This window comes from Limulus polyphemus, unplaced genomic scaffold (genome assembly GCF_000517525.1).
Source record: "Limulus polyphemus unplaced genomic scaffold, Limulus_polyphemus-2.1.2 Scaffold5580, whole genome shotgun sequence".
In the NCBI taxonomy this organism is placed as follows: Eukaryota; Metazoa; Arthropoda; class Merostomata; order Xiphosura; family Limulidae; genus Limulus; species Limulus polyphemus.
The window spans coordinates 5077-16312 of NW_013671190.1; the positions used below are offsets into that span (position 1 = coordinate 5077).

An 11236-nucleotide genomic window follows, 5' to 3' on the forward strand; every position below is an offset into this window, starting at 1 on the left:
ACAACGTTTTGACAAGGTTTTGCTGTTATGTTAAACTTATATTAAAGTTTTTCTTCATTACCCATTCAAGCCGTCTCCAGCCATTATTAGTCTCAAAGTGGGTTCCTCGTCATCGAATTTTTCTTCATCTCTGTTTTAGGGGTTTTTGTTTTTTTAATTCCATTGCCGTTGCTGCAAAACAGTTGAGACAAAAATTGAAATTAGAAAAAATGCTGATAATTGATTGGGTAAGTTATGTGACTTCTTTACTTATCTCCGATTTCCTTTTTGTACTCGTGGGAGATTAATACATTTAATATGTGTAAAGAAAAACTACTAGTAACTTATGTTGTTCTAACTTAACTTGTTTAGTAACTGGCATAACTAGGTTTTTCTAATGATAAATATGAAGACATTATGACGCCCACGTTTTTTTGAATTCTAAAAATATATACGATTTCAATAAATATTTTTATATTTGCATGTGATGTTTCAAAAATTGTAATTTTAGAAGATTCAACTCAGATTGAGCCTCTTTAAGGTGATGTTTTGCCTTTTTTTCACAATTTTAAGTTAAATTTTATTCAAAATGTTTAACTTGGATAAAACGAGCTATTCACTTATCAAACAATAACGAAAAACAATTTGATAACCTTGTTCAGGATGTTCACCATGGTAACGGTATCCAACAAATTTTTTACGATGATCCTCATGTCCTCTACATCTCTCTCCACCGACATGATGATGGTAATTTTTTCCCAGGAACTGGTGATCCACTGGAGGTAAAGCATATTTCCAAAGTACTCCAGACTTCTGTCGTTTAATAACATTTGTTACATCATTTCTACATAATCCAAGTACCATCATTAGCAGCTTAAATATATATACTAATTATACAAAATTTGTGGTTTATAAATTGTGTGTTTTAAGTAATCCTTTTAGTTTTTTCCAAGATCTTCTACTATATCTGAATAAAAAGTAGTTTCTGTAACTTCTGGAGTTTAGATAGACTGAGAAAGTTTCTGAGTTTGTCAATGTTGTGATGTAGTTGCTACCCAGTTAACAACCTCACTCTATGTGGGGATGTCTGAATAAAAAAATTTATTTCAGCTTCTTGCCTCATATATAGACCAATATGATATGATGTTAGTTGCTAGAATTTGTTTTACTTACTTTTGAATGATGTGATATATAGTGAAAACGAACACGAAGAAAACCTTAATTAAAATTCATTATCATACAATTATCTTTTTTTTTTTACAGATGTTTCTGTTAATACCACACTTCTGAGTTTATGATAACAACTGTTACTATAAAAAACATAAGAATTGTGTATATCTTTATAATGGCTGGAGACGGCTTGAATGGGTAATGAAGAAAAACTTTAATATAAGTTTAATATAACAGCAAATGAACACCTTTTCAACAAGGTTTTGAAAACAAGGTTTTTGGTAGGTTACCAAATGTATAATGGCACGGCTGTTTGTTACAAGACATTAATGGGTCAAAACTGATTCTACATAAACATGTATGGGTATAAATTGTGATATGCTAGTGGTATAAGTCACTATCTGATATAGGTTGGAGTTGAAGATGGAATTGGTTTTAACGTCAACATTGCTTGGACAGGTGCACTGAAGCAACCAATGGGAGATGCTGAGTACATAGCTGCATTCAGGTGTGTTGTTTAAGTTTTTTTTTTTGTCAATACAGAATACAGGGTTTAGTACATAATAAATTTCAGGTGATTCATGGTTAAACTGAGCGTGTAGTGTATCTTGAAGTGGTGTGTGTGGCTGTATTAGGCTTTTCAATGCCTTCCGTTTTCCTATTTTTATTTTTATTTTTTTAATCTATAATTTTCCTTATTTGATGGGATATTAAAGGGTTTGTGTGTTACACGTTTGGGTCAGTTATTTGGACTACTAATATTTTGATTGACAGGCTGGTTATTAATATGTCTTAAAGTACCGTGTTTGGCTTTAGCTAGAAATGCGTCAGGTGTATTAACAATACGAACGTAGTTGTTGTTTTTGTTTTTTGTCGTTGTTGCCATTCTTATGCAACTGACTTGACTGAAACAGTAACCTTTAGTTTGTCACATAAGTGACTAGTTAGAACTAATGTATTTTACTTGCTTTAGAAAGTTATTGAATTGTACAAATGATTAGTTTGTAATTAAAGTAGGATTTAAAATTTTATGCAAGTTTGTTGTAAGAAAAGTATGAACAGTTTTCAAGATTTCTTTTGTAATGTTGTTAAATAAGTTTGGAAAAAGTATTCAGGACTTTTTGTTTTTAAGAAGTACCATAAAATTATATGCTATAAACTATATTTTTATGATTTATATATGTTCTCATTGGTAAGTTCATACGTTGTCTGGATAACAATAAATTAGAATATATATTTAATTATTTTTATTCCATCTATTATTACTGGTATAAACTTTATCATTTTGGTATGTATTGTACATCTTCAAAATAAAACTAGTGCCTTTCAGTGCAATTAATGCCTGCTGTTACTCTATAGGACCATTGTAATGCCAATTGCTCGAGATTTCAATCCAGAAATCATCCTTGTTGCTGCAGGATTTGATGCAGCTATTGGCCACCCTGCACCACTAGGAGGCTACACCGTTTCTCCTTCCTGTGAGTAGTGTATCTAAGACTAGTTTTTTTCAAATTATATACAAATAATAGTCCTAGTGAGATAATGTTATAGTTGTTTTAAGTTGGTGTTCATTATACAGTGTAAACTATACCTGTATTTGTACAATAGTTATCTTTTGTTTCTCTATACTTTTTACTTTTGTTATGTTATCGTAAAGATTATTTTACATTGTTATCTTAATATAGAATTGACCTAAATCTAAGCTGGCTGAGCTAAGTGTAGCTTTTACCAGCATAAACAAGTGAAACTTTTACCATAGTGAAAACACACAATGTTCGTTAGAAAATTTAACGTATATACATTTATTTTTCACCATTTTGAATATAATTGTATGTTGTCTCTAGTGCCTCAATGGTAAATCTGAATGCTTATAACACTACAGTTAGGCCATTGAATAAACAATTTTGTGTTCAATATTTGATTATAATGATTATTCTACACTGTCAGCTTCATATATAGATTTAGGACTAACATAAGCATCCTGGGCTGGCTGAATCTAGTGAGATATCATTCAATTTAAGGCCAACTTATATCAAGTTACTTAAAAATCCATACTTTATAGCTAGAAATGTTTTTCTTTTTACCATCAAATATTTTGTAGTTCATAACTATATTTTGTTTTCTATTATCGTTTAAGTAAAACCTAAATTAAACGATTCGGTGCTCTATGAGAGTCAAGAAATTAAATTAGAATGTTCATCTATCGTAGCATGCTTGAAACAAAATTAAAGTTAACTATTGAAATCATAATTTAGATTCTTTTTGTTTTTTTATGTATGCAGTAGGATTACTGTTGAATGTTGTGATGAAATCTGGTAGATTATATTAATCTTGAGATTTCAATTTTTAAACATCTGTGCTGATACTTAATAATAAATATGTCTTTTTTAGGTTTCGGGTACCTAACCAAACAACTGATGACACTTGCTAAAGGACGTGTGGTTCTTGCTCTGGAAGGAGGGTACGTTATTACCTTGATAATTCTACGATTAGAAAATGATACATGTTGAAGCTGTATTATATTTTACACTAATGTAAAACACATATACAAAAAAAAAAAGAAATAATGAATATTTATTTTTGTTGATGTGCTAGTTTTAAAATTTATATATTTGTTTTTTATTTACAGCTATGACCTTACCTCTATCTGTGATTGTACTCAAGAATGTGTCATGGCTCTGCTGGGAGACGAAGGAACACCTTTACCAGAAGATGAAATAACTCGAAAACCTTGTCCTATTGCTGTGGAAGTTCTTCAACGAACTGTCGTAACTCAAGGTGTGTACTGTTTTTCACTTGTACTTGAGCTATATAATTTCAAGCCTTATAATGTATACTTTTGTAAGCATCAGGAAAAACATAATATTTTACTTGTAAGCTTTGTAAAAATTAGTTGTTTATTATAACATAATTTCATGTTCTCTGTTTTTGAAATCTTGAATGTTTTGAAAATTATAAAATGTTGTTGTTTGAAGTTAAGCACAAAGCTACACAAAGGGCTATCTTTGCTCCGCCCACCACTGGTATCGCAACCTGGTTTATTACAAAAAGTGCTATCCATGCTCTGCCCACCATGGGTATCGAAACCCAGTTTCTTACACAAAGGGCTATCTGTGCTCTGCCCACCACGGGTATCGAAACCCGGTTTATTACACAAAGGGCTATCTGTGCTCTGCCCACCACGGGTATTGAAACCTGGTATATTACACAAAGGGCTATCTATGCTCTGCCCACCATACGTATCGAAACCCAGTTTATTACACAAAGAGCTATCTATGCTCTGCCCACCATGGGTATCGAAACCCGGTTTATTACACAAAGAGCTATCTATGCTCTGCCCACCATGGGGGGTATTATTAAATGAGTTTATATTAAAAAATATAAAGAGTATTTCCTTCCAGGTTATTAATGAAATAATAAAGATGCCATCATTTAATTATTTTTCTGTTTCTACCAATAAATCTGCTGTTGTTAACGTTCATAAGTACAGATGAATGTGAAATGCAAAAAACATTACGTAAAAATCCAGTCACGTTTGGTGAAACTAATTTTAATAAATCAAAAAACTGGATTGTTTCATTCTGTGCTAAAAATTTCAATAATGATTAACGGATATATTTTCTTTAGTCATAACTATAAGTACTCTTACGTATTTCTCAAGCTTTTTCCCAGACCCCCATTCTGTGCTATGATAACTGATTGAGTATAGTCGGCTGTAAAACAATGTTTTTTGGTTTTTTTTCTCCGTTGTTAGATTATTAATTTACTTCAACAAAACTCAACTTTTTTGACTGTTCTTACTTTGTGCATTAATTGTATACTTATTTGAAAATATTTTATACATTTATTAGTGTTTCTGTTTTTATGCCCCTACTGTTAGGTGTTGCAATGAAGTGCAGGTTTATTTGTTTGACCCTACTGTTAGGTGTTGCAATGAAGTGTAGGTTTATTTGTTTGACCCTACTGTTAGGTGTTGCGGTTTGCCCCTACTGTTAGGTGTTGCAATGAAGTGTAGGTTTATTTGTTTGCCCCTACGGTTAGGTATTGCAATGAAGTGTAGATTTATTTGTTTGACCCTACTGTTAGGTGTTGCAATGAAGTGTAGGTTTATTTGTTTGACCCTACTGTTAGGTGTTGCAATGAAGTGTAGGTTTATTTGTTTGACCCTACTGTTAGGTGTTGCAATGAAGTGTAGGTTTATTTGTTTGACCCTACCTGTCCATCCCAATCTTGTGGACAGGATGTCTTAAGTTGATATGGATGGATTTTGACCAAACTTATACAACAATATATATTCTTGACCTATTCACTTTTGAAGGTCATCACAAAAAGGTCACTTGTAAATAGAAAATCTTCCCTAACTTTGGACAGGGTATTTCAAAATGGGTTGAATGGATATTGACCAAATGTATACAACAGGTACTACATACAAAGTTACAAATCGATTGACATTTGAAAGTTATTAGTAAGCACATAACTTCCACCCCAATCTTGTGAACAGCTATTATGTCATCAAACTGGAGGGAGGGAGCTTAAATATACAGAGTATAACATTAGGTGGGGCATAGCTGTTTCATGAACACAATATATATATACTAAACAAGTTATTTATAAAATTGGCTGTACAGTGGTGTTAAGAGGTGATTGTTATTATTTTTTCTTTCAGCAATATATAACCGATTATGGTTTTTAATACTTTTATATATATCATCATTTGATGGGTAGTGATTTCTCTTTCAGACTTGACAGATTCTTCAATTATAAAATATTTCTAAAGCTTTTTTTTTTTCATGTGTTTCTTCCAAAGCTTCCCATTGGCCGTGCATCAAACGCTGGGCACCTACAATTGGCTATTCACTTTTGGAAGCTCAACAGAAAGAACGGGAGGAGTTAGATACTGTCACAGCTCTTGCCTCTCTGTCGATGACTGTTACTCATATTCAGTGAGTTTAATCCATCATCAGTATCTCGATATTCCTAACTAAAATGTTAGTGTCTGGAGTTACTTTATTCTCCTATCATCTGTTTGAGAATATAAACTTTTTTTTTATCTAAGTCTTTTCCCACTCCAGGCAAGTATCAGCTGAGCTAAATTGTTAAGTACTTTTAACAACTCACAAAAACTACTGAATTCTTTCATTGTCATAAATAAGGCCCACATTGGGTGCCAGTTTAGTTTGTGGTAATTTTAACTCCCCCCCCCCCCCAGCTTGGATTTAAACTTGATTTCTTGCACACAAAGCAAGTGTTCTACAACTGGCTTTTAGGGTTAATCCACTAGCTCGTTAGTAAGGCATTTTGTAAGAACTTTCACAGACCTCAGTCATATCACAAGACCACCCCGACCCTCAGAAAAGTTATATAAGAATAAATTTTGGATCTCTAAGAATAATTAACAGAACACACACACAGACACATTTATGTTATCTGTTTAAGTTGTTGTTTCCCATATCTGATGTGTGTAAAATACAAATTGTAACTTAATGATAAAATCAGTTATATTTCTGTATTGAATATCCACACGGCTAATAAGCAGTTGTTTTTGTTTGTGTTTTTAATGCAAAGCAACACAATAGGCTATACACACTCTTATTCACCACAGGGAATCAAATCCCTAGACTATAACATTGTAAGTCCGTAAACTTACCACTGACCCGCTAAACAATTAATAGATTCACAACTTGTGTTTTTGAGTTTATTGTAAAGATTTTATGACAGTTATGTTCAATTTAATTACAGCCTGAATGACCTTAAGAAAGTATATCTGCCACTTGTTTTCACCTAGTACTGTTAAACTTTAGTTATGGGTTTATCTTTTTTATCAGGAAACCAGAATCATCTCAAGTTGAGGAACCAATGGAGGAAGACCAAGATAAGTGAAGAAGCAGATAATCAGATAACTATCTGATATGATGTGATCTAATGTTCATTTTTTAGAAGTTCCACCTTGATCCCCACATGTTAAGGAAGTGAAACACCATTGGCTTAGTCCGGAATGGATGTGCCTCACAGACTTGGATGTTGTAGCCACAGCAACTTGTGTCATTGTTGAGTGAGCATGTTTGTTTATATAAGATGTGTATAAATGAGGGTAAATTGCATGTCTTAAAAGTCCTGCAGATTCCACGATGAAGAATCCCATGTCACTTCTATTTTCATGTTGGTACTTGAAGACGTCATATTAAGATGACATGGAATGGAGCTAAAGTCTATCCTACCACACCCGATATCGTATTTATCATTCACTTTCTATGTGACGTGTTGACACTTTTACAGAAGGCCGGAAGCACTAACATATAAACTGTAAAACTTTATGTACATGTTTTACATAAGCAAAAAAAAACATTTACATAAACAAATGAATGTACTGTTAGGTTTTCAGAATCCAGTTGTGGTAAATGCTCGTGTTACTTTTTATAAAAAAACAACAACAAGAAAGTAGTCAGTACATTTGAAATGAATAGGTAAATTGTTTTTTGTTTTTTTTATTTGTGTCTGTGAGAGCTGGATTCTCCCATAATTCTACAAAGAAACAATCCAGTGTTGTTGTTTGAGAGTTCAAGAATATGTACTATGAATGAACATTTAGTTATTTACAAATCATGTTGTTCAAGTTTATGTATTTTAAATGTTTATTCTGTAACACTGGTTACTCTCTTTCCTGGCATGTCTTTGTGGCTAGTCACAGTAAAACTGGCATGAACATAGCATTTATTGACACAAGTCATGTTTATTTGTAATACGAGTCACCTCGTTAGAATATTTTACTAGATTTCTGTTGTATAATTTGTCAGTTATAAATATAAAATCATTGTGGATTTATTATAACCAGGTTATGCCATAACTGTAATTTAATATGGATACATGAGCTGCACATTTACCAAGTGATTCACAACTTGCGTGGTGGGATTATTAGTTAAACATAGTTCAAAGGGCAATAAAACAATAAAATTAAGTATAAGGAGATGTAGACTATCACAAGTTATAGTATAGAAACTCTGGTTATTTTGTGGTTCTGAACTCAATCACACCGACTGAGCGAGTTGTGAGAGGGGTTCGTTCGCTCCATCCATGTACTACTGTCTCATTCCTGCTCTTACATGACATTTTAAGAAATAAATATAGTTTTTTCCCCAGTCCCTTGTCACCATAAATATTTATTGCATTCTCTAATGAACCTTTCCCTTCTGAGAAGCTTACAGTCTACTAAAAGGTAGCGAGATGGTTTTGAGCATTCAACCTCATCCAACACCACTTGAAGCACTGGTAACGTCTGAAACACTCAAAAGCCCTCTTTCAGTCTCATGTTGGAGATATTTGCATTAAACACCTAAGCTGTGAAGTGAAATATCTTTCATATTGTTATATTAAGCTTTCACATTTAATGTACATTTTCGCTCAGGCTAGTTACACTTCGAGCAAGTATTAAAAACTGACATGTTTCATTTGTTAAATGACAAACAAGTTCTAGGACCAGGAAAAAAACCTTGTTTGTGGCATTCTAAAAAAAAAGCATTTTTAAGTTCTTATAAAAATATTTGTTGTTTGTATTGTAAAAAAATATATACAAATTATATATATATACACATTATGTATCATTGCCATAAATATTAAGGAATTTTGTGATGTGTAGCCAGTATAGTGAGGGTTTTATTGTTTCGGGCACTATATTGTGTAACATCAGAATTGGATGAGTATATTTAATATCCATACCTACAGGTTGTCTAGTCAAATCATGGTCTTAATTAGGTTTGGATTAGTTCCAAGTTATCATACTCTCCACCAAAATGTGGCATATTATCTCTATAAACTTACAAGTTGTTAATTCTGAGATTCAGCTATATATAACTATAAGCTTTGCATTAATTCTATTTCAGAGACATACACATGACAATTTGTTTTTTTATAAAAAACGGTAATAGCAGCTGTTTAAATAAAACTTTTTTCACTAATGTACCAGACAAGGATATTTTGTTTCTGCTACAATAACTGTAGAATTCAGCGTGTTTGTCGTCTGTGAATGTTGATAAATAACCACTTTGAAAATGTTTACAGAAACTCGACCTTCAACTGGTTCACAAAACACTTGTTTCTTATTTCATTAAAGTGTTTTAAATCTATTCAAAATATTGCTTTGACAGTTTAAGTAAACACCCGAGCTGTATCTCAAACAAACTAATTCTCCAGGTTTTTTTTATAGTATTTGTGATTATGGTATTTTGTTTGTTGCTAATCTTCTTAATAACCTGAAAAATCTATCTTGTTCATTATAGCATTAAATGCACTGTAGTTGATTTTTACAAAATGTTCAGCATAACTTCATTCAATAACAGATCGGGTGAAATAAACTACGTTTTTAGGATAACAAAAACTGTAATATGTTAAGAGAGGAAAATGATTTATGATAAGTTGTTTTCATTTTGACATATATAAATAAAGAAAACTACTAATTTCCAACTATATTATAGAGAAACTTGGATTCACGTTTCAAAATATACTGTTTATTCTTCTCTCCGAGTATATTCCCCTGAATAGTTTTAAAGTTTACCCCAGTGCTTTCTACCACTGGTCCACGGAATTTCACACAAAAACAAATTATATTCATATGTAAATTGTAATATATTTTGTTTGTTTTTTGTTGTACTTTCACTTTGGTGGTCCCCGATAGTTTAAGGAGGCAGGCAGTGAGCCAGTTCCTAGTATCGAACAGGTTAAGAAATGCTGATTTAATGAGAATATAGTTTGACTGATGTTATATAGATAGTAGTAAGGTTATTCAGTGTTGTAGTATAAGTGTCATCCTAATAATATTTATGTATGTAAAGAAGTTTCAAACATCAAAGTAACTCTATCTCATGTTATTTTGAAATATCACTCACCCTGAACAACTGACATCATTCATATATACTACCACTAAGATCACCATAACTTTGTATTATTTTTCTGATCACAATTTTACATATCATGTCAACAATATTTCTATTGAGTTCAAATACATAACTTTATAATATGTAAACCTGTGCTGTGTAAATGTAGCATTATGAAACTTTGTGGCTTACGTTATTGAATTGAAGGAGTGTTGGTTTTGATACGAGAGCCATTGACGATTATCAACACATCCGTTAGTAAATTATAAGCATATTTATAATGAACTTTTAACACCTTTACTTCTTTCTCTGTTGTCCAGTGGTCAGTAACTTCTAAGGTCACTTAAAGATAAAGGTCAACTACAAAATATGTTAATGATATTTAATTGATTGCTTTGATTGTCAAAGATTTATTCTGAGAAATGTGAATTATACGTTATTGCTTCATAAACAGTATCAAGACACTTACATAGATGAGTATGTAAGGTTAAACTACTCAGAGTCAAGTATAGACAGAACTGCTCTATAATTCTTATACTAGTACTGCTTTAACGATTAGCTTTCAGTAGCAGGAGATTAATCTCTTTTTCATCCAAGTTTTTAACTGGAGTAACGTTATTCTGATTTAATCCTTGAGCATTTGTGAAGTATTTTATATAGTTAGAGATTTCAATTATAAATTATTGTCTTAAGTGATATATATACGAGCTTTTAAAATGTTTTCCCGGTGTTTTAAGATGAACATTTTGCCGAAATTAAATGTTTGAAAAAATGTATATTTTCTGTCATACATGTGACTCTCTTTTTAGATGAAATACATTATATGTTGGTGTTACATACTACTTAATTTTACTGAATCCTAACCATTTAATTAGGATCACAAACTTGTTTTATGTTTAATTTTGTATAGTGAAAATAACTGAATGTATCTGTCGTGTACTTGTACCTGATCTCCATCATCAATAAAGATTTGTTTGGCCGTCAAAATCTTTCTAAAAAAATTATAATAATAAATCCTAAACATGACTAATAAAGTTTCATTTTTACACAAGAGGGTGTTGCCTAGTGGTCAGCATGGTGGTTCCATGTTTCATTGTCAACCTAAATCATTCTCTGCATTTTGGAGCTTACCTCAACCTTTTATTCTGTAAGGCTCCAAATGAGTGTAAGGCCTGAACTTTATATTAACATAATGTTTCTGTGGTACAGGTACTACACTT

The 11236-nt window shown here is 31.9% G+C and overlaps 1 protein-coding gene across 1 annotated transcript in view; it reads left to right on the plus strand.

The window, feature by feature from the left end:
- LOC106472751 (histone deacetylase 4-like) overlaps nucleotides 1–11003 on the plus strand; it is a gene marked incomplete at its 5' end in the record, with an annotated part of 15244 nt that extends 4241 nt beyond the window's left edge. Inside the window, 8 exons of the mRNA XM_013933407.2 lie at nucleotides 140–227; nucleotides 642–761; nucleotides 1560–1657; nucleotides 2509–2627; nucleotides 3541–3610; nucleotides 3779–3927; nucleotides 5957–6092; nucleotides 6975–11003. Of these exons, the coding sequence (XP_013788861.1) occupies nucleotides 140–227; nucleotides 642–761; nucleotides 1560–1657; nucleotides 2509–2627; nucleotides 3541–3610; nucleotides 3779–3927; nucleotides 5957–6092; nucleotides 6975–7029 (835 nt within the window). The remainder of the gene's footprint in view (nucleotides 1–139; nucleotides 228–641; nucleotides 762–1559; nucleotides 1658–2508; nucleotides 2628–3540; nucleotides 3611–3778; nucleotides 3928–5956; nucleotides 6093–6974) is intronic.
- Between the last annotated feature and the right edge of the window lie 233 nt (nucleotides 11004–11236).